This window comes from Callorhinus ursinus, unplaced genomic scaffold, assembly GCF_003265705.2.
Source record: "Callorhinus ursinus isolate GAN/ISIS: 27379988/994484 unplaced genomic scaffold, GSC_fseal_2.0 scaffold13, whole genome shotgun sequence".
Classification (NCBI taxonomy): Eukaryota; Metazoa; Chordata; class Mammalia; order Carnivora; family Otariidae; genus Callorhinus; species Callorhinus ursinus.
Window position 1 is genome coordinate 32,809,262 of NW_027397075.1, and position 25,306 is coordinate 32,834,567.

General features: G+C 35.6%; 1 protein-coding gene across 5 annotated transcripts in view; it reads left to right on the forward strand.

The window, feature by feature from the left end:
• The window catches only part of RABGAP1L (RAB GTPase activating protein 1 like), a 762,700-nt gene that overhangs the window by 494,542 nt on the left and 242,852 nt on the right, over nucleotides 1–25,306 (forward strand). For all 5 annotated transcript variants that reach the window (XM_025877662.2, XM_073900045.1, XM_073900044.1 and 2 more), the window contains 2 exons: nucleotides 14,908–15,033; nucleotides 18,075–18,218. In XM_025877662.2, the coding sequence (XP_025733447.1) occupies nucleotides 14,908–15,033; nucleotides 18,075–18,218 (270 nt within the window). The remainder of the gene's footprint in view (nucleotides 1–14,907; nucleotides 15,034–18,074; nucleotides 18,219–25,306) is intronic.

Genomic DNA, 25,306 nt, shown 5'->3' on the forward strand with positions numbered 1-25,306 from the left:
CTGATAACTTGATTTAATGATAATGTATACAATGGTTCTGTTGTGAAAATCACTTTATTTAACTTTGATTTCTTCTTCTGTTGCGTTATCATCTGTTTATGGTCTTCTTGATGTTTTCCTTGTTATCCTTCTTTCTTTGACATCTCCCTGGCCCATCTTCTTGATATTCCCTTGATTCCTTTAATCAAGCACTCTATGGCCACAAATTCCCAGGGCCCTTGTTCTGCTACTAAACCAACCTAGTGTCTAACATAGCTCTCTTATGCAGGGGGGCTGGAGACTGCACCCAGTGACATGAGTGTGTTCACCAAGTTTCAGAATCACCTTTCCTCTAATCACTCTGATGAGAAGCCAAAGTGGAAGCCATGGGTGGTGAAATTTTGTCATCCACAAAGTAATCTTTGCATATATCAGTTTAGCATTTTAGACCTGTAGCCTTGTTAAACACATTACAATATGTTGATTAAACTGCAGTGAGAAGGGGCGCCTGGGTGGCTCAGTTGGTTAAGTGACTGCCTTCGGCTCAGGTCATGATCCTGGAGTCCCGAGATCGAGTCCCGCATCGGGCTCCCTGCTCAGCAGGTAGTCTGCTTCTCCCTCTGACCCTCCCCCCTCTCATATTCTCTCTCTCTATCTCAGTCTCTCTCTCAAATAAATAAATAAATAAATCTTTAGGGAAAAAACTTCAGTTAGAAGAACATCTCTCTAAGATATCTGTTCTCAGATTTAACAGAGGGTTAGTTAAGTATGAGTTCATATTTATTTGGAAATACTTCCCCACAAAAAAAGTCGGTAATCCAAATAACTAGAAAATTCCAATACCTAGGATTTTTTCCTGCATTATCTACCCTCATATTGTAAGGATCACATGCCAAGTCAGCCCTCTAAAACTGCTTTCGAACTATGTCTCAAGATGGATAGACATTCAGTCCAGTTTCTCATACTTTCTACAATAATAGAATTATGCAGTTCTTGCCATGGCTTATAAAAATAACTGGAAATATAGAAATACCTTCAGAACCCTTGAGGAAAGTTTCACTAATATTCAGCATAGTGCTAATGAGAAACATATTATTGTAATTTCTAATTGAGAGTATATGCGATAATTTTTTTTTAAAGATTTTATTTATTTATTTGACAGAGAGAGAGGGAACACAAGCAGGGGGAGTGGGAGAGGGAGAAGCAGGCCTCCTGCAGAGCAGGGAGCCCGATTTGGGGCTCAATCCCGGGACCCTGGGATCATGACCTGAGCCGAAGGCAGACACTTAACAACTGAGCCACCCAGGCACCCTGCGATAATTCTTTTAATCAGCATATTCCATTAACTGATCAACCCATCCATTAATGAATTCTAATGAGAGAAATTAACTGTAATTTTTTTTTCTTTTTCATATTTTTGTCTCTATGGTTTAAACAGGTAGAAGAATACAGTCTAGCTGAAATAATTCATCAAATACACTATCTCAAGTTCTAGGGGTGTTACTAATTTTTTATCGGTTACATAAGCAGTTGCTTCTTTCTGCTGCCAGACATCCTTTGGCAGCTCCATATTAATCACTGTCAGAACCTGATTCTTTTGGGGATGCTGTCTTTTCTTCCCCCATGGTCATTTATATTTCACATTCACTGCCTACGAGGAAAGAAAGATCAAAAATGAAAGTATTCAAAAACAAAAGTTTAGAATTTTTAAGGTTTTCCATTGTCTCAGTAGTTTTAAGAAATAATTAGCTCTCTTGGTGCTTGAAAATTTCCCGATGCTTTGATAATAGTTTTGTAATTTGTATTTTAAGCAGTAGAAAACTAGTTTATCACAGTAGTTGCTATTATATGTATTGATAGAATTACAGGAAATTTATCTTTTATAGTTGGTGAAGAATGTTATAGCACAGATAAGTAATATCCTCATTGTAGTATTAATCATTGCTTATTTGGAAATATAATAAATAATGTCCTTTTATATATTTCATTTATTCTAAAAATCATATAAAATATTTTAAATAATTTTTAACTCAGTATATTTTTCTAACATATTTACTGTCAAGTAGTTTTAAATTTTTTTATGTAACATATACTTTCCTTGACCTTCAGAAAATCATGTTCCTTTTTAAGGTTAAATTACTGTATGTATACTACTATGGGCATTTGGAAGTTTTCCAACTGCAGAAAGGATTATTTTTGGATAATCCAGAATGTTTAAAATTATTGAATTTTTAAAAAAACACTGTGACTAGGCACAATTCCTTTGGAAACCAAAGGCTTTATCTGACAAAGATATGCATACCCAGCAATTCCACTCCTAGATACTCATCCTAGTCAAATTTACACACATGTATACCAAAAATTGTGTATTAGAATTGTCCCAGGATCAAAGAAGAAGATAGCAGGAGAGGAAGAATGAAGGGGAGTAAGTCAGAGGGGGAGACGAACCAGGAGATATGATGGACTCTGAAGAACAAACTGAGGTTTCTAGAGGGGAGGAGGGTAGGGGGATGGGTTAGCCTGGTGATGGGTATTAAGGAGGGCACATTCTGCATGGAGCACTGGGTGTTATGAACAAACAATGAATCATGGAACACTACACCAAAACAAAATATGTAATATATGGTGATTAACATAACAATAAAAAATTTAAAAAAAATTGTCCCAGGATCAGTGTTTATAACAAACAACTCAATGTCCACTATTAGAATGTTTAATACTAGAATTGTAATTAGACATTAAAATGGAAAAATTGTGATATATTTAATAGTAGAACACTATATAACAATGAAATGAATGTTTTATACTACATAAGTTAATGCTAATGAATCACACAAACATAAGGTTTAGTAAGAAAGCAAAGTATACTTGGTATCACTTGGTATGATCCATTTCGTATAAAGTTCCATAGCAGACAAAACTAAATTCTATTTGTAGGATGCTACCTAGATGCAAAATATAAATAACACCAATGAAGTGATTATTGATAAAGTCAGGATAGTGATTTCTTGACAAATTGGTAGTCATGATTGGGGTGGGACATACAGGGATCTTCAAGAGTATTGAAAGTATTCTGTCTTAACCTGGGTGGTAGTTACACTTGTCTTTATAATTATTTGGTTTTACTTTATGATCAAGTTATTTATTAAAGTATACATTTAACTTTTATGCATTTTTGTGGGTTGCATTTAAAAATGAAGTAAAGTTTAAAAATTACAAATCCTTTACTGCAGTCCCCCAGAAAAGATAGGTTTAAGGTAAGATTTCACCAGTGGACTTAAGAAATGAGAAACAGGGCTACTTCTTAGTTTTCCTAAAAGATTTCCTCAGAATCCAAGGTACAAGATCCCTGGAGGACTCTGATTGGCCTATCTTGGGAACCTGCTGCCATCCCTGAATCAGTTACTGAGGCCAGGACAGTATGATATTCTGATTGGCTTGGCCCATGTCTTGAGTCTGTCTTGTTGCTGATAGTGAACTGGATCAACTTCTACCTACAGGGAAAGGGTATTTGATTCTAGATGAGAGCAAGATAGGATGCTAGACAGATACATCACATCATCTACTAGTGATATCTTTACTACAAGAGTTTTAGTGTATTTTAAATAAATCCTTCTATACTCCCAAATCACTTTTTCCTTAAAATGCAAGAAATTTTCCTGTTCTAAGTTAATTCTTGTATCAGTGCTTTTGAGCCATTTCTCAACATCTCCCTGTGAGTAAATACACTCAAGACATTTTACCTTTAAAAAATACTCTTGGAGGGGCGCCTGGGTGGTTCAGTTGGTTAAGTGTCCCACTCTTGATTTCAGCTCAGGTCATGATCTTAGGGTTGTGAAATCGAGCCCCTCATCAGGCTCCATGCTGGATGTGGAGTCTACTTAAGATTCTCTCTCTCTCCCTTTGCCCCTCTGCCTCCCATGTGCATGCACGCATGCACTCTCTCTCTGTCTCTCAAAAAAAAAAACCACAAAAAAACTCTCTTGATCTCCCATTAACTACTATCTTAGGTTTCTTAAAGCTGAACTCCTTCACAGATAAATAAAAGCATGACTATGAATTTGAATTGTGGTTTAATACCTTTCAAGTTCTATGACCTTCGACAAGTTTCCTAAACTCTTTGATCTTCAGTTTCTTCATTTATTAAATGGAGATAATATTATCATTTTTCCAGGATTTTTGTGAATATTGAATACTTTATGTTATCAATGTAAAGGGTCTTATTTTGTATCTGGCACAAAAAAGAATGCAATCATGGGATTAAATCCAGGCTTTACTTAATAGATGTGTAATTATTAGAAAATCACTTAACTTCTCTGAACTTCACCAGTTAATATTAAAAATGTAAAAATAATACCTACTTTACAGAATTTTTATGAGGATCAAATGGGGTTATGAATGAATGCCTCTAATAATGTTGTTTGCTGCTATTTGTTCTAGAATTGCCTTAATTATTTGCCTAGCCTTTCCTTTTGGACCCTTGTCCCACTAGCTTAAATTGATTACATACAGCACACTAATGTTATACAATATGTTTTATGGCTTATAAATAGACATTCAGTTTAAATGTATTTTAGTATATATTTGATTTAAAAGGAAAATGAAAAGCTAGAAGTTTTCATTTTATTTGCTTTTCATATTGTAAACAGAAAATGAACACTCATGAGTTCATGATTTTCAGAGTTCTCACTAGCATTTACCTTTGTTGAAGAAAATGAAAAATTAGTGAATTTTCATTGCCTTCATGGAAAAACAGATTTATTACAAAAACATGTGAAACAGTCATGCAGAACAGAAAATTTAGTTTTATCCAAATAAGGGGATTATTTTATATTATCAACATGTAATTTTACTTTGAAATACATCTTGATGTGTTACATCAGGTGGGCCTTAAGGACTTTTGAAGTACTTAGACCTGCTTTGTTTTATGATTAATTACAGAAAGAAGCAGTGAAGCTTGGAGACTGTCTCCATTCAGTGTTAGTACGGATGGCAGATCCTTATCAACATTTGTTACCAAACAATGATTACATCATGATTGATTCTCAGATTATGCATGTGAGGCAGGTATTTGGTTTTGTATTTCATAGAACCATGGATGATATTTTGATATCTCAAATTATAATATTTTAATATTTATCTACTCCTTTCCCCAGTAAAACAACACTGATTCTATGACAAAGCTCCTATACACAACAAAGATGGATATTCAATATTAGGGATCCATTGTATTCCAACATCTTTTTTTTTTTTTTAAGATTTTTATTTATTTATTTGTCAGAGAGAGAGAGAGAGAGCACAAGCAGGGGGAGCAGTAAAGGGAGAGGGAGAAGCAGGCTCCTCACTGAGCAAGAATCCCGATGTGGGACTCGATCCCAGGACCCTGGGATCATGACCTGAGCCGAAGGCAGACGCTTAACGACTGAGCCACCCAGGCATCCCGTGTTCCAACATCTTAATATTGTTTTAAACAGTATATTGGTTGGCAGTTCTGCCTGATTTGGATCCCTATTCAATGGGCCAGACTGGCTATGGAACCTATGGAACCCCGCTCAGGCAGGGAAGCAAATTCATAGCCCCACCCTGTTGCTGAGCTTAGCCTTCAGTCTTGACCCTATAGGAAGCCTGACCAGAGAATCTGAGCTGCTGCAGACCCCATCCTATAGCCCCACTCAAGTGGAGAGCCAAGTCAGCAGCCCTGCCCAACTGTTGAACATAGCCTCTGGCCTTTAAATGACCCTGGGCAGCCTCAAAGCCTAGCCTACAATACCACCAAGCCAGAGTGCCCAGCCTGCAGTCTTGCCCAGCCACAGAGCCCAGGCTACACTCCTACCCAATTCCTGAACATAGCCTGCAGCCTCACCTGATCAGGAAGCCTGGACAGTAATTCCACCTGACCATAGAACAATCTCTAGCCTCACTCAACTGTGGGATACAGCTGGAGACCCCTGCTGACCAGAGAGCTCAACCAGTTACCTTGGCCAACAGCAGAGCACAGCCAATAGCTTACCTGATTGTGAAGCCAAGCCTGTGGTCCTGCCTAACTTTGGGATACAGCCTGGGGCCTCACCTGAACACAAAGTCCAGCCCACAGCACCATCTGGTCTGGCACAACCTGAGACCCCAGGAGCTCCTGACCAGGAGCTATTTCAGAGCTCAACCCATAACACTGCCTAATGGTGGAGTCTAACTAGTGGCACCACCCTGCCAAGGAAGGTAGCCTCTGATCTTGTTCATCTGAAAGTGATTGCAGAGCCCAGCTAGTGGCCCCACCCGAGTGGAGCTTGGCCAGGAGCCCCACCTAGTCAGACAGCCCACCCACTGGTCCTACTTGAATGTGGAGCATAGCCAGTAGGCTCACCCAACTGTGTAGCCCAGCCAGTACCATCCCCCCTGGCCTTAAAGCATGAGCAGTGGCCTCACTCAGTTAGATTGATAGCAAGCCCTGCTTGCCCATGAATACTACCAACTGGTCCATCCAGCACCCTAAGCTGAGCTAACTGGTGAAGGTTTTTCCATGCCAAAGCAAACTAATATGTGGAAGAGGAGACCACTTAAGTATGCAGATAATAATGCAAGGAATCAAGAATCATGAAGAATCAGGTAAACATGATACCACCAAAGGAAACTAAAATATCTCAAATAACTAACTCTAAAGAAACCCAGATCTATGAACTGTCTGACAAAGAATTTAGAATTCAGAATAATCCCTTTAAAGAAGTTCAATGAACTACAAGAACACACAGATCACTAAATAAAATTAGGAAAAGAAAATGAAATCAACAAAGAAATAGAAACCATCAAAAAGCAGATTCTAGAGCTGAAGAATACAATGACTGAACTGAAGACTAATGGAAAGCTACAAAAGACTCGACCAAACATAAGAAGGAATCGGTGAACTAGAAGATAGGTCATTTGAAACTATCAAGTCAGAGGGGCAAAAAGAAAATGAAAAAAAGTGAAGAAAGCCTACGGGACTTATGGGACACCATCACATGAAACAATATATACATTATGGGAATCCCAGAAGGAAATTAAAAAGGGACAGAAAGTCTGTTTAAAGCAATAATGGCTATCAGCCTTCTGAACTTGGGGATACAAAAGGACTTCCAGATTTATGAGGTCCAGAAGACTCTAGATGGTTAGAATCTGAACAGGGTTATAACAAGACACATTATAATTAAGTTGTCAAAAATCAAAGAGAATTTTGAGAGCAGCAAGAAGAAAGCTACTCATCACATGCAAGGGAACTCCCCATATGTTTCTGAACAAAAACATTGTAGGTTAAGAAAGAGTGGGATGATATATTCAAAGAATGTATTGAAAGAAAAATAATATTATATCTAGCAAAGCTAACCTTCAAAAATGAAGGAGAGATACTTTCCCAGACAAACAAAAGCTGAAGGTGTTCATCATCACTAGACCTCCCTACAATAAATGCTAAAGGGGTTCATCAAGCTGAATTAAAAGGATGCTCATTAACATTGTAAAAACATGTGAATGTGTAAAATTCACTGGTAATGGTAATTAAGTAGTCAAAGTCAGATTATGTAATATGTAATGATAGTACATAATTCACTTATAACTCTTGTATAAAGTTAAAAAAACAAATATATTAAAAATAACCATAACTACAGTAATTTTTCCTACACAATATAAAAAATGTATACTGTAACATAAGTAACCTAAAGTGTGAGGTGGGGGAGAAGTAAAAGTATCAAGTTTCTGTATACTATCAAAGTTAAGTTTTCATAAACCTAAAATAGGATGTTATAACTATAAGACATTTTAAGTAAGTTTCATGGTAACCATAAAGCAAAAACTGACAGTAGATTCACCAAAGATAAAGAGAAGAGAAAACATTCTGCTACAGAAAGTCATTAAATCACGAAGGAAGACAGCAAGAGAGAAAGCAAGAATCAAAGTACCTACAAAATAGAATACAGCAAAATATCAATAATGAGTTGCTATCTATTAATAATTACTTTAAATATAAATGGATAAATTCTCCAATCAAAAGATATAGAAGAACTGATTGGAGGGAAAAAAACAAAAAACAAGACCCAACTATATGCTGCCTATAAAGAGACTCACTTTAGTCATAAGGATACACATAGACTGAGAATGAAAGGAAAAAAAAGATATTTCAAACAAATGGTAACCCAAAGAAAGTAGAGGTGGCTATATTTATATTAGACAAAATAGATTTTAAGCTGAAAAGGATCAAAAAAGACAAAGTCTTATAATGATAAAAATGTCATCAAGAAGATATAACAATTATAAATATGTATTTGCCCACATTGGAGCACCTAAGTATATAAAGCAGATATAAACAAAAACTAAAAGGAGAAATGAACAGCAACAATAATATTTGGGGACTTTAGTACCTCACTGTCAACAATGGATCATCTAGGCAGAAAACTGATAAGGAAACAGCAGATTTGAACAGCACTATAAGCCAAAGGTACTGAACAGACATATACAAAACATTCCATCCAAAACCAGCAGAATACACATTCTTCTGAAGTTCACATGGGACATTTTCTAGGATAGATCATATGTTAGGCCATAGAAAAAATCTCAAGAAATTCACAAATATAGAAATTATATGAAGTAGCCTTTGTAACCACAAAACTAGAAATCACTAATAGGAGAAGAGATGGAAAGTTCATGAATATGCAGAAATTAAATAACACTCCTGAACATAACAGTGATTTAAAGAAGTCATAAGGGAAGTTAAAAAATATCTTGAGAAAAATGAAAATGGAAACACACCAAATGCAGCAAAAGCAGTTCTAAAAGGAAGTTTATTATGATAAATGCGTGCATCAAGAAAATAGTCCTATCTCAATCTAACTTTATACCTCAAGGAGCCAGAATAAGAAGAACAAACTAAGCCCAAAGTTAGTAGAAGGAAGAAGATAATAAAGACTGGAACAGAATAGCAAACAGAATTGAACATCACATTAAAAGGATCATACACCACAAGCAAGTGGGATTCATCCCTGGGATGAAAGATGGTTCATACACAAATCATAAATGTGATACATCACATGAGTAGGACAAAAGATAAAAATCATCTCAGTAGATGCAGAAAAAGTATTTGACAAAATTCAATGATAAATGACAAAATTCATGATAAAAATTCTCAACAAATTGGGTACAGAATGTATCTCACTATAATTAAGGCCATATATGACAAGCCAACAGCTAACATAATCCTCAGTGGTGAAAGGTTGAAAGTTTTCCCTCTAGTCATACAGATGACCAAGAGGTATAATAAAAGATGTTCAGCATCACTAATTATCAGAGAAATGCAAATCAAAACCACAGTGAAATATCACCTCATATATATTACAATGGCTATTATCAAAAAGGCAAGAAATAACAAGTATTGGCAAAGATGTAGAGAAAAGGGAACCTTTGTGCACTATTGGTGGGAATGTAAATTGGTGCAGCCACTGTGGAAGAGAGTATGGCGGATCTTCAAAAAATTAAAAGTAGAACTATCATATGATCAAACAATTCAACTTCTGGGTATTTATCCAAAGGAAATAAGAATATTAAAGCAAAAGGATATATGCACCCCTATGGTCTCTATAGCGTTATTTACAATAGCCAAGATATGGAAGCAATCTAAGTGGCTTCTGATGGATGAGTGGATATGGAAAATGTGTCTCATATATATATATAAGAATGAAATCTTGCCATCTGCAACAACATGAGTGGACCTTGAGGGCATTATGCTAAGTAAAAGAAGTTAAAGACAGAAAGACAAATATATGATCTCACTTATATGTGGAATTTCAAAAAAAAAGTTCATAGACATAATTAATGGTTGCCAAAGGTGGGAGGTTAGGGGTGGATGAAATGGGTGAAGGGGGGTCAAAAGGTACAAACTTCAATTAAATAAGTCATAAGGATTTAATGTACAACATAGTTAATAATACTGTATTGCATATTTGAAAAGTGCTAATAGAGTAAATCTTAAAAGTTCTCATTGCAAAACAAAGTTGAGCTATGTATGGTGATAGATGTTAACTAGACTTGTGATCATTTCACATTATGTACAGATATCAAACTATTAGGTTGTATACCTGAAACCAATATAATGTTATGTGTCAATTACATCTCCACTGAACAAAAGAAAAAGAAAGCATTTTCTCTAAGACCAGGAACAATACAAGGTTGCCCACTCTCACCATTCCCATTAAACATAGTACTAGAAATCCTAGCCAGAGCAATCAGCCAGAAAAAGAAATCATAGGTATCAAATCAAAAAGGGAAAAAATGAAAGTGTCTCTTTTTGCAGATGACATGGTCTTATATATAGAAAACCTTAAAGACTCCACCAAAAAAAAAAAAAAAAAACTGTTAGAACTAATCAGCAAATTCAGTAAAGTTGCAGGATATGGAATCAACATACAAACTTCACTTTTGTTTCTATGTGGTTAACAATGAGCTATCTGGAAAAGAAATAAAACAATCCCATTTACAATAATATAAAAAAATAAATAGGAATAAATTTAATTAAGGAGGTGAAATAACTGTACACTGAGAACATTGTTGAAAGAAATTGAATAAGACACAAATGGAAAGATACCTCATGCTCATGCCTCAGAAGAATTGGTAATGTCAAAATGTTCATACTAACCAAAGTCATCTACAGATTCAATGCAATCCCAATGACAATTTTTCAAAATTAGAAAAACAATCTAAAACTTGTGTGAAAACACAGAAGACCCTGAATAGCCAAAACAGTCCTGAGAAAGAAGAGCAATGCTGGAGGCATCACACTTCCTGATTGCAAACTCTATTATAAAACTATAGTAATCAAAACAGTATGGTACTGCCGTAAAAATTGATAATGTAGACCAATGGAACAGAACTGAGAGCCCAGAAATAAACTTATGCATATATTGTCAACTAATATTTGACAAGGAAGCTAAGAATATTTAATGGGCAAGTGATAGTTTCTTTATATCTCTTATAAAAATTAAAATGGATTAAATATTTAAACATAATACCTGAAACCATAAACCTCTTAGAAGTAAACATAGATAAAAAGCTTTTTGACATTGGTCTTGGCAATGATTTTTTGATTATGACATCAAAAGCAACCATGAGAGACTATGGACTCTGAGAAACAAACTGAGAGTTCTAGAGGGGAGGGGGGTGGGAGGATAGGTTAGCCTGGTGATGGGTATTAAAGAGGGCACGTTCTGCGTGGAGCACTGGGTGTTATGCACAAACAATGAATCATGGAACACTGCATCAAAAACTAATGATGTATGGTGATTAACATAGTAAAATTTAAAAAAAGCAAAAGCAACAAAAGCAAAGATAAATGAGTGGGACTACATCACCTAAAAAACTTCTGCACAGCAGAAGAAATATCAACAAAATGAAAGGGCAGCCTACACAATGGGAAAAAATATTTGCAAACTACATATCTGATAAGGGTTAATATCTAAAACATATAAAGAACTCCTGTAACTCAAGAGAAAAAAAAAACCCAAATCATCCAATGAGAAAATGGGCAAATGACTTGAGTAGATATTTTTCCAAAGAAGATATTAAAAATCTAACAGGTATATGAAAAGTTGTTCAACATCACCAATCATCATGCAAATCAAAAACAATGAGATATTGCCTGACACCTGTTAGAGTAGATATTATGAAAAAGACAAGAGGTAACAAGTACTGGCAGGGATGTGGAGAAAAGGGAACCTTTGTGCACTGTTGGTGGGAATGTAAATTGGTGCAGTTACTATGGAAAACAGTATGGAAGTTCTTAAAAAAAATTAAAAATAGACTACCATGTGATCTAGCGATTCTACTTCTGAGTATATATGCAAAGAGAATGAAATTACCATCTTGAAATAATATTAGCACCCCCATGTTCATAGCAGTGTTATTTACAATAGACAAGACATGGAAACAACCTAAATGTCCATGAGCAAGTGAATGGGTACAGATATTGTGGTATATACATTTAATGGAATATTAGTCATAAAAAAGGAAACCTGTCATTTGTGACAACATGGATGAACCTCAGAGGCCTTATGCTAAGTGAAATAAGTCATACAGAAAGACAAATACTGTATGGTATCAGTTATATGTGGAATATAAACAAGAAGAAGTCATAAAAGAGAGTAGATTGGTAGTTGCCACAGGGGGTGGGGGAAATGAGTTAGTGAGATGAAATGGGTACAAACTTTAAGGTATAAAATTAATAAGTTCTGGATATATAACAGTTTGGTGACTATAGTTGGCAATACTGTATTGTGTATTTGAAAGTTGCTAAGAGAGATCTTAAAAGTTCTTACTACACACAAAAATTGTAACTATGTGAGGTGATGGATCTACCTATTGTGGTCATTATTTAGAGATTATGTTGCCTAAAGCTACACATGAAGGATAACAGCTCTGACTCCTCACTCCCCCAAATACAGATTTAAAAAAAAAATAAAGGTTATAGACTGGGATTGTCATTTTATTTGGGGGAATCAAATTCAAACTTAAATATTCTTTTGTTTTTGAGGAACATGTATTAAATATATTGTTTGTGTGTGTGAGAGAAACAGACAGATGGATAGGGAGTGGGGAGGAGGGAGCGGAGAAAGGTGGAGATAGAGATGGAGGGAGGAAGGGAGAATTTAAGCTCCATACCTAAAAGCAAAGCAGAAATTTATGTTCATCTGTTTTTTTCCTGACTAAATTACCCAGTCAGGCTCATACCCAGCCATTTCTCTACTTGTGCTCTAGCTGTGGTGATGTCTAATTCCTCATCAACACATCCTACCTCCCCTGTCCCAGGATTTCTGTGTCCCTGTCAAAGTCAAGGAGAGTTGCCTATATACTTGTCCTTTGGGAAGATGCTCTACCATTACGTCTGTATCCCCAGGGCCTAGCACAGTGCATTCATCTCTGTGTTCAGTGACTGCATGTGTGAATACCAAAAGGCATTTAAACCTTTTATTTGCTTTAATGGTTTTACCCATGCAAGGCACTAAAGGTTTATCCCCTTTGTAGGATACCAAATGATAAACTATTCAACTAGGACTTAAGTGAGTTAGTTTCTCTAGGGCTGGCTACAGTTACCTTACATGAGCACTTTTGTATGGCCATTTTAGTAGAGATCTGAGAGGAAGGAGGAGAGGCTTAGACCTTGGTGGTAGGAGGAGTAGATCATGTATGTGCAAGCTAGTGTCGCTTGAAGCTTCAATGACAGAATTGTTAAAGGGGGAAAGAATACAGTGTACTTGTGCTCTGAAGAAATGAGTATAAGCTGAAAAATGTTTGCTGACTTGAACAGCTGGGGTCAAAGCCCCAAACACCTCATAGATAAAAAAGGAATAAGCAAATGTTTATAGAATCAAAATGACAACAGCTAAGTGTACTTACTTAACTTTAGGAGGTTTTATTTAACTAATTTGTGTATTTCATGGTTTATAAATCGAAAATAGAAGTGGCCAATTTGTGTAGGAATTTAAATAAACAGTTACATTTCTAAGTGGGTACACAGAACTCTACTTGACTCAAGTATTCAGACAGGAATTTAATCTGACAAAGGTGTCAAATACCATAATCAGCCAAGGTCAGACTCTAAAAGAAGTGACACTGAAAGTAAATGTTTACAGGAGCAACCTGGATGGCTCAGTTGGTTAAGCTTCTGCCTTTGGCTCAGGTCCTGATCTCAGGGTCCTGGGATCCTGCTGGAGCCCCGTGTTGGGCTCCCTGCTCGGGGGAGGGAGCCTGCTTCTCCCTCTCCCTCTGCTCCTCCCTGCCACTTGTGCACAAACTTTCTCTCAAATAAAGTTTTTATTTTTAAGAAAAGTAAATGTTTACACAATAGTTATATCTTAGGACACTGAGTTAAGGATAAAATCTTTTTCTGTTTGCTTGATGTAATTTCTAGAACGTTAGGTATGTCTCTAAGTCCCTTCAGTTTATTGATACCACAATTTAGAGATTTGTTCCTTGGATTTCAGATTTCATTCTCTGTTCAGATAAAAATGCTTCTGGAAGGGGTATGTTAGATTTTGTCATTTAACTCTTAATGATAAAAGTTCATAAAATTCTTTCCTAAAAACTTTTTATTTAAAAAGAAAATAACAACATCAAGAAGACTGTGGGAAGACTATCTCACTATCAAAATGAAAAATGCATTTATCCTTTGACCCAGAAATTCCTCTTTGGGGAATATTATTGAGGGAAAAAGAAACAAGATGCATTGTAATGTACATAGAATGTTATCTTTTATGTAGAAAAGGGAAAAATAAAATAAGTGTGATTCTTTTATTTGCATAAAGAAACACTAGCAGGATAGATGAGAAATTATTGAGCGTAGTTAGGAGGTTATGCCAAAGAGGTGGGGGCCAGGTACAGGAATTATTATACAGAGACAGAGAGGAGTAAGACTTTTACCTTTGCATACTTTTGCATTGTATTGATTTTTGAATCATGTGACTGTATTACCTGTTTTTAAGATGGCTTAACAAGTGAATAACAGGATGATTAAAATTCACAAAAGAGGGGTACCTGGGTGGCTCAGTCATTGAGCGTCTGCCTTCAGTTCAGGTCATGATCCCAGCATCCTGGGATTGAGCCCCGCATCAGGCTCCCTGCTCCGTGGGAAGCCTGCTTCTCCCTCTCCCACTCCCCCTGCTTGTGTTCCCTCTCTCGCTATGTCTCTCTGTCAAACAAATAAAAAAATCACAAAAGAGCGAAGTTCATGTCAAGTGAGGAAACTGGAAGGTTTGAACCAAATTTTATCTATTTGCTGCAGAAGGCTGGCTCTGAAGAAGTTCATTCACTAGAGGCTTTTAGCCATTAATGCAGAGGACTAATAACATGAAGGAACTTTTCTGACACTCTGGCCAAATGCCACTCAGTCACATTCTATATGTATTTGTTTTCCTGTAGATGCCAGAGGAACAAGCATTCTGTGTTTTGGTGAAAATCATGTACGACTATGGTTTACGAGATCTCTACAAAAACAACTTTGAAGATCTTCATTGCAAGTTCTATCAGTTGGAGAGACTAATACAGGTAAATAAAAATTAGGCTTTTATCACTCAGGGATTGAGTTACAGAAAAAGTAATAAAATTGGTGAACAATAATAATTCATGAAAGTTTAATGGAATTCTATAGAAAAATGTATATATATTTGGTTTCTGACCAGTATCTATATTGGTGTTAATGTTTAACCATTTGATCATTTTTAAAATAGTCTTCCATTGTAAATATTCAACTTTAATATACTTTTAAATGGGAATATAGTGAGTTAAGTCAATGAAGAGATTCCTGAGTATTATTTGTAAAGAAATGAAGATATTTACAGAATAAAAATTGAAATACTTAAGAACTTTCCCTGCCTTAATTAGCACCACTGCCATATTTAGGTCCACATGTAGAGAACTCTTGAAAGGACAGAAAAAGAATCGAAAAAGAATAAAAAACACTTAAATATTTTAATGTTGGGACATATTTAAAAATTCTCATATAATTTCTTCGTCTCAAACAATGGGTTGTTACTGTTTTACAATATGTCCGTGTAAATTTATATGTATGAGGAACATATTATTTTATATATGTAAAATATTACATAATAAAAAAGATCGTGAGCAAGGGCAAAATTATTGACTAGTGCTGATAAAAGGAATTACTGAGTAGCTCTGAAATTCCACCTGAAGTTGAAAATCTTAAATTTATAATGGGTCTATTTAGCATGCTTATATGGCTTTCTCTACCTGAGGTATTGGGAACCCAAAAGAAATGTGAAGTAAATACATGAATGGATTGATTCCATATTGGAGAAAAGTAAAGTGATTAAGGTTAGTGGGACGCAGCAGTAGAGATATTGGTAGGAGCTCATTGGCCTGACCTGTCAGGAGATCCATAGGTGTCTAAAGAGGACGTGAAGTCAATGGGAGACTAAAAGACTAGAACAGAGAAGACAGAGGATTAGCAATGAGGTTAAGGACAACTTTGCTGGGAGAAGAGAATGTTGGAGGGTAGAAAACCTTAAGAAATGAAATAGGGGAAAGATGTTAAGCGAACTCTAAGCATAATGACATATGTGCTTTTTTTCAGTAGAAAAAGGACTGTGTAGAAGATTCTGGGCAACTATGGACATTAAAAGCAATAGGCTCATTTTTAGAAATTTAATTCTTCTGAGTAAATATTTGGGATTATTCACTTTTTTACCTTTTATTTTCAGAAGTTTACATTTTTTTCGAGGGTCATTATTCTTAAGAGCTTTGAGAGTCAAATAAATGTACTTGATAAATGAATAACAAGTCCGTGGTACTATGAAGAAACCCAAACACATTTTTCTGTTAGCATTCTTTGACTCGATGACCTCTGGACACCCCATTTAAAGTACCTGATGGGTATCTTTGGGTGCTTTTCTAAAAGCATTTTGTGCAAGAAGTAGGGTTTTTTTTTTTGTTTGTTTTTATGATCCATTTATGAAAACAAAACTAACGTGGGGTTTTACATGTCTTTGCTTTTCAGTTATAGGAATAGCTATGCTAATACTCTGCACGTTACGTTTCATGCTTTTGAAAAGCATTTACTTGTGTAAATTGGAAAAAAAAAGGATAAGGGTAGCATAAAGGCATTTTTAGGAGACGTCCAATTTCATGCATTTTACTCTTGCACAATTTCTGTAGTTTTTCAGTTTGTAATGTCAAAGATAGGTTTTTTTAGCTTTACAAATATTTAATTTGTTCCTCCAAACTCTTGAAGTACATAATTATTTTCATTATACAGAGGAAGAAACAAGGTCTTAGGTTAAGTGCATTGTCCAAGGCCACACAAACAGTGGCAAATCTGGGATTTGAATCCAAGTTGCCTGACTCCAGAGTTCATGATTTTAAATATGTTATGCTGCTTCATATTCAAGGGTTATTATAGTTAATTACTTTCAAGCATCTTTTTTTTTTTATGTTATGTTAGTCACCATACATTACATCATTGGTTTTTGATGTAGTGTTCCATGATTCATTGTTTGCGTATAACACCCAGTGCTCCATGCAATACGTGCCCTCCTCAATACCCATCACCAGGCTAACCCGTCCCCCCACTCCTCTCCCCTCTAGAACCCTGTTTGTTTCTCAGAGTCCATAGTCTCTCATGGTTCATCTCCCCCTCCGATTTCACCCCCTTCATTTTCCCCTTCCTTCTCCTAATGTCCTCCAAGTTATTCCTTATGTTCCACAAATAAGTGAAACCATATGATAATTGATTTTCTCTGCTTGACTTATTTCACTTAGCGTAATCCCCTCCAGTTCCATCCATGTTGATGCAAATGGTGGGTATTCATCCTTTCTGATGGCTGAGAAATATTCCATTGTATGTAAGGACCACATCTCCTTTATCCATTCATCTGTTGAAGGGCATCTTGGCTCCTTCCACAGTTTGGCTATTGTGGACATTGCTGCTATGAACATTGGGGTGCATGTGGCCCTTCTTTTCACTACATCTGTATCTTTGAGGTAAAGAATCTGAATAGACCAATAACCAGTAACGAAATTGAAGCAGTGACCAAAAACCTCCCAAAAAACAAGAGTCCAGGACCTGATGGATTCCCAGGGGAATTCTACCAAAAATTCAAAAAAGATAGATTGTTTTAAAGTCTCGTTATGTTTTAGGCTTTTTTCAGTACCCCAAAAATATGCTGAAGTGATATCATAGATACCAGATGATGTTAATATTAAGTGGTCTCCAAAGAGAAAATAAATTTCTTTCCTAGGTAGTCAGGCAACCCATTTGATCAGGTGCTGGATTCGACTCTGGAGGGATGACATTCATTAGACTATAGGTATTCTGTCAGAGTGAGCATTTCCCAAGAAACAAGAATAGTCAAGTGAGCAAGAGGTGATCTTTGTTATTTGTCCATAAGAAGTCTGCCTTTATTTTCCTCGATCATCCTGGTCCCAGTGCTCATCTCCTATTATCAGTTCTGTGTAGTTACATAAAATTCAATGAATGCTGCAAAAAATCTAGAGTGCTCATAGAAAGCTTGTCATAAATTGCATTTGTGCTAGGAAATAAAGCTTCTCACTTTTCCACTTTGACTTTTTAGGAGCAGTTACCAGACCTGCACCACCATTTTTGTGTTCTGAACCTGGAAGTTCATATGTATGCCTCCCAGTGGTTCCTCACTCTTTTTACAGCCAAGTTCCCACTCTGCATGGTCTTCCACATCATCGACTTACTGCTTTGTGAGGTAGAGTGACTGCATCTCTTATACCTAAGCCAAAAGAGAAAATAGTTTCTATTTAAAGTGGTTATAATTTTCTTCATTTTATTTTTTCCTATACATTAAGCCATAAATATTGACCAGAAAGTTCTATTTGAATTTTTAGTGAAGACTATTTTAATTATAATTTTATTATTTGTGAGAAATGAAAATGTTAAGGCATTTAAAATTCCTACAAAGTAAGATGAGGTAATTAAATATGTGTAATTAAAATTTATAATAAACCTTTATCTGTGTAACAGTGAATTACTAATATAAAGGACCTTTAAAGTTATATAAATGAATTCAAAATCAGGTGTTTTTAATAGTAATGCAGTGATACTCCCAAGAGTGAACATAAATGAAAATTGTGTAGTAATCTATATTTTATTTTAAATGCCAGTATAGTTAACATACAGTGTTATATTAGTTTTAGGTGTATAGTATAGTGATTCAGCAACTCCATACATCACCTAGTACTCATCACAACAAGTGCACTTCTTAATCCCCATCACCTGTTTAACCCATCCCTTCACCCACCTCCCCTCTGGTAACCACTAAGTTTGTTTTCTAATTATACAATAATTTAATCCTCAATTCATAAGATATTTCTATTGTATATGATGTTTGAGACTCCCACCAGATAATAGTGAAGTGATACATCAATGCTTCTATACTATATATTTTCACAGAATATTTAAAAAATTAGTTTGCAAATTCCCTAGGTATCTGATTTGTTTCATTTATTGTTTTTAGTTCCCTAGATGGCTGCTCTTATTCACTTTCCTCTTTTAAAGAAATAAGCAGAATTACACATGCATATATCATATACTGCCAATTAAAATGTTTGACAGTCTTAGCAGTGATTGCTAGATGAGAAGAATTTTTTTTATTTGGGATATAAATGTATATAAATTATAGCTGTCTTAAATTAGAAAGGTAGAGTAATCAAAAGTATAAGCCTAACATAATCTAAACAGTATTGTATTACTACATTACTTGTTATACACGAAGTTTCCTTTCTTAAAATCTAACCCTTTCAATCGTATTTACCGAATTTAATCAAATTATAAAAATGATTGAAAAAGATAAAATGCATAAGCTGTGCAAAGCATAACTGTTATTTCTCAGCCTACCACAGCAGGAATTATTTCACATGCAAGTAAAGCTGGGTTCTGCTCTTCAGAGGTTCTAGTTGGAAATCCCACGATACTTGAAAGTTGCAAAGCATTTTGTAAAGATGTAAGATTTTTAAACATTTGTAACATTCTTTTTAAAGATTTATTTATTTTATTTGCGAGAGAGAGACTGGGGGAAGGGCAGAGGGAAAGCATCTCAAGCAGACTTCCCGCTGAGCACAGAGCCTGAGGCGGGGCTCAATCTCACCACCCTGAGCTCAGGACCTGAGCTGAAACCAAGAGTTGGACACTTCACCGACTGCGCCACCCGGGCGCCCCCATCTGTGATCTATTTTTATAAAGAAAGGTTGAGTGACTTGCTGAAGGTCACAGAATAAGTTCCTCAATTCTGAATCTCTAACAACCGGCAAACCTTATTGAGAATGCATTGACTTTCCTATTTGTTTTACTTACAAATTAGTTTCTAAAATGCCTATCTAAATTTAACCTAAAGGAAGAATGCAGAATTAGGAGCTAAAACCTTATGCAAAGTCAAAATGTTGTAATCACAGTGTACACAAGTTTAGGCATTTGTACTAAAAATTCTCCTTTGCCTGATTATCCAGATTGGTATGGTGAACAGTTCTGATTCCTCAAATTTAGTGTAATACTCTTCAAAAGTAAAACCCAAATTTATATCTTTGACTTCTGTGATCTTAAAGTAATACTAAAATTTATTTTTGATAAATAAATATTCATAGGTCCTATTCATTTCATACTGAGCTTAGTATTTCATGGTATTTATTTAAAAAAATAGGAAAGCGAGGGTATGACATTTTAACAGTTTTATAAATAGTAGGAGCTTGCAAAAGTTGATATCATTGCTTCATATTTTTTGCTGAGAGAGGTCTTCTAATTTCATACTAGATTAGTTCTATAATGTTCATTATAGAAAAGAGAATGAGGGTGGGGGGATGGGTTAGCCTGGTGATGGGTATTAAGGAGGGCACGTTCTGCGTGGAGCACTGGGTGTTATGCACAAACAATGAATCATGGAACACTACATCAAGAACTAATGATGTAATGTATGGTGATAAACCTAACAATAAAAAAATTAAAAAAAAAAAGAGAATGAAATTAATATGCTTAATCACACCAGTAAAATTGGATTTCTTGGTCACTTTTGGCAGAATAGTAACACTATCTTCTAGTTCACTGGAGTGATGACTTTTCTAAAGTTGTCTCTATCTGAATGATTCCGTACCTGACATTGGAGTATCGTCCATGGGTCTTCTGGAACCTAGATTCACAATTTCTCAGGAAATTTTATTTTGAAGATATTTGAATTTCTAATGTCAGTTGCTAAGAAAGTTAGCAACATTTATGGTAGGGGAAAAGAAAATGTATGAGCATTATCACTTGCCAGCTTTGACTTATAATTACAATTTTGAAAGATCTTAATGCTTATTAAAATTAATGAGCATCCTAGATACTACTTTCCCTTCCCTTAAATCTGTACTCTGTAGCTGTTTAAGGAAGTTGCATAGCTTTCCAAAACATGGAGTAAGTTGTAATCACAGGGTCATGGTAACCAGGGAAATAAATAATAACATCCCTTAACAGTTCAAAATAAACTTTATTGGGAACAGTATCAGGATATTCATTCTTTCCACTAACTCATCTTTGTCAGAGGATTATTTTGCAAAGGAAATTTTTAGATAAACTTTTATTTCCTGCCTGTCTGTGTTTTTTCTTTGCCCCTTTCCTTCTTGTAGTTAATAAAATATTTATGTCAAAGCTCATCTTTCGTATGTGGTCAAATACTCTGAAAGAAGAAATGATAACATAGTCTTAAATAGAATCATATATACATATTTGTTTTTGTCATATTCTCTCTTTTTTAGGAAAATGATACAGATCTTCATGGTTATGAATTAATGTTTAGTTACAAATGGAATGCTAAGAAATTCTCAAATGGAAAAGTTGATTTTTCAAAGGTGATCATTCTGACTGAAAAAAAAAAAAGATGTTAGTCTGCAGTTATTTTGCTCAAAGATCCTGTTGCAAAGTGAGAAAGACTTTGAGCTGGAGATTTTTAGAAAGCATATCAGCTTCTCATGCTTTTCTACGCTATATGCTTTTAAGGATTTTTTCATTCATCCTGAGGTCAAAAATATGAAGTTAATTTAGTAGCAGAAAATTTGGGAAGAACTTTAGTACACTTTGGCAATGTAGTCTGAATCAAAAACTCCTGGTTGTTAATAGTTTTATTTAAAATGTTTGTATAAAGCTGAATATGTGGTGACTCAAGTTAATTCCCTTATTTAGTGAGTATGAAGACAACAGGATTTTTGTTTTTTTGAAAGAGAGAAAGTGCATGCACACGTCTGAGTGCATGTGTGGGGGGAAGGGGCAGAAGAAGAGGGAGAGAGAGAATCTTAAGCAGGCTCTGTGCAGCTCAATGCAGGGCTCAATCTCATGACCCTGAGATCATGACCTGAACCAAAATCAAGAGTCAGATGCTTGGGGCACTAGGATAGCTCAGTTGTTAAGCGTCTGCCTTCCACTCCAGTCATGGTCTCAGGGTTCTGGGATCGAGCCCCACATTGGGCTCCCTGCTCTGTGGGAAGCCTGCTTCTCCCTCTCCCACTCCCCCTGCTTGCGTTCCCTCTCTCTCTGTGTCTCTCTCTGTCAAATAAATAAATAACATCTTTAAAAAAGGAAGAGTCATACGCTTAACTGACTTGAGCCATCCAGATGCCCTGACAACAGGATTTTATTTTATTTTTATTTTTTATTTAAATTCAATTAATTAACATATAATGTATTATTAGTTTCAGAGGTAGAGGTCAGTGATTCATCAGTCTTATGTAATACCCAGTGCTCCTTACATCATGTGCTCTCCTTAATGTCCATCACCCAGTACCGCAGCCTCCCACCTCCTTCCCTCCAGCAACCTTGAGTTTGTTTTCTATGACTAAGAATCTCTTATGATTTGTCTCCCTCTTGGATTTTGTCTTGTTTTATTTTTTCCTCTCTTTCCCTATGATCCTCTGTTTTGTTTCTTAAATTCCACATATGAATGAGATAATATGATACTTGTCTTTCTCTGATTGACTTATTTTGCTTAGCATAATACCCTCTAGATCCATCCATGTAATTGAAAATGGCAAGATTTCATTTTTTTAATGGCTGAGTAATATTCCATTGTATACGTATATACGACATCTTCTTTATCCATTCATCTGTCAGTGGACATCTGGGCTCTTTCCATAGTTTGACTGTTGTGGACATTGCTGCTATAAACATTGGGGTGCAGGTGCTGCTTCAGATCCCTACATTTGTATATTTGGGGTAAATATCCAGTAGTGCAATTACTGGGTTGTAGGGTAGCTCTATTTTCAACTTTTTGAGGAACCTCCATACTGTTTTCCAGAGTGGCTGCACCAGCTTGCATTCCCATCAACAGCGTAAGAGGGTTCCCCTTTCTCAGCATCCTCGCCAAAATCTGACTTGTTAATTTTAGCCATTCAGACCAGTGTGAGGTGGTATTTCATTGTAGCTTTGATTTGTATTTCCCTGATGTCGAGTGATGTTGAGCATTTTTTCATGTGTCTGTTGGCCATTTGGATGTCTTCTTTGGAGAAATGCCTGACAACAGGATTTTAAAGTAGAGTTTGGGGCGCCTGGGTGGCTCAGCCGTTAAGCATCTGCCTTCGGCTCAGGTCATGGTCCCAGGGTCCTGGGATCGAGCCCTGCATTGGGCTCCGGGCTCAGCAGGAAGTCTGCTTCTCCCTCTCCCGCTCCCCCTGCTTGTGTTCCCTCTCTTCCTAGAGTTTGAAAAAGACATCTTATTATACTGAGGTGAATGGAACTTTCCATAAATTATCATGTAGCCAATAATTGAAATTAAAATCATTTTTTTAAAGGAACAAAACCTATTTTTTATTGTCTGCCTCTGTATGGAGAGATAAGAAAAAGGCTAGAAGTATTAACAATTAGAGTGTAAATATTGTGTTGTCAACCCACCAAGAATAGAACATTGTCTTTTTTAAAGAACTTTTTGTTGAAGTATAACAGATCAAAAGAAAATGTGCAAAAATCAGTGTGAAACATGATGGTTTTTCATAAAGTGAGCATAACTAATGTAACAAGCACCCAGATCAAAAAAAACCCTGAACAGTTGCCTGCATTTCAGAAGCCCTCCTCCCCTTCACTGCCCCTGCGGTTACTACTTCTCTGAAGAGTCATCACTGTCCTAACTTCTGGCACCATAGATTAGGAGTTTTGATTGTTTTTGAACTTTGTTTAAATGGAATAATACAATATGAACTCTTCTCATCAAGGTTTTTCATTTATCATTGTTTGTGAGATTCATCCATATAATAGTTGCATCTAGGCATGGTTCATTTGTTCCATTGTATAAATATATTACAATATATCTGTTCTTCCATTGTATTGTTGATGGGCATTTGGGTTGTTTCCAGATTAAGGTTACTGTAAATAGTGTTGCTGTGAACATTCTTGAACTTGTCTTTTGGTAAGCATATGAATATACTTCTATGGGTACACATCTAGGAGTGGAATTGCTAGGTTAGGGCATGTATATACTAGGGTTTAGTAGATGCCACCAAGCAGCTAGCTTTTCAAAGTATTTTGAGCATTACCTTTTGAGTTGTTTTTATTCAGTGAAAGTCTTCCTTGTGATCAAAGGCAGGTTTTTATTTTATTTTGTTTTTTAGAGGGCAGATCCTAGATCAGATTAGAGTTCATGAATATGGAGCAAAATAAAACTCATTTAGTTGAAAACTTACTTGATTTCTGAAGTTGCTGACAGATGAGAACTAAGAGCTGGATCTAAGAGCTGAATCATTTTTGTGCTTATATGAGAGAAGTTAACCTGGTAGGAAAAATCCAGCAGTGTATTCAGTTATAGAAGGAGCAACATAGAGACAGTTTAACACTGGAGTTAAGATATTTGGTTTTTTATTTAACCCTCCATCCATCACTGTATGTTACTTTACCTGTATATGCCTGTTTGTTAAATGATGCTAACAAAACCTATCTCCCAGGTTTATTTTAAGGATTGAATGAGAATATGAATATGAATTGCTTAGCACTGTGCCTCCTACATAGTAAATACCCAGTTAATAACATAACCTTCCATTCTGCTCTATCCACCTATATAATTCTTTTATTGCTCCTCAGTTTTTTTCCGTTAACTAGATGACACCAGAAATTCTTAAGAGAGTAGGTTAACTAGCTGTTGGTTCTTTCTTACCTTTCTAACTACCTTTGTTTCCCTCTAGTTGAGATGCTTTTTTGCTAAAATGAAAATTTTAGCCTGCAATTTTAGTTTGCATTAATTTTGACATTACAGAAAGAACTTCCTTAATGGAAGTTTAATTCTATTTCATTTTGACTAGTGATTCAAGTAGTCCTCCTAAAGTATTTTTTTCTTCTACTTTCTTTCAGAAGACATAAGAAAAACAGTATTTCTTTTAGTCTTGACAAGATAACTGACAGATGATGTTTGAAGTTGGCTCTTCCCAGATAGTTCAGTTTTTTGAATATCAAATTATATTCAGCTTTATATAGTAACTTGGTATTTCGTGGAATATAAGGAAATCATTGACCCTTCAAATTAGAATATATTTCCTGTCTCTCCTTTCTTCTTAGGGTGATAAAAAAAATGACAATACAGTTCTACAATATTTAATTAAATACCACCAACTATATACCCCCTTTCAAAACAGTTTTCTGAAACTGTTATCTAAAGAGTAGATTCATTATATAATATCCTTATTCTTTGCCCCCATTTTCTCCCTCAAACAGTAATACTTGAATTTTTTTATTGAGATATAACTGACAGATAACATTGTGTAAGTTTGAGGTATACAATTTGTTGATTCGATACATTTCTGTATTGCAATATGATTACCATACTAGCATTAGCTG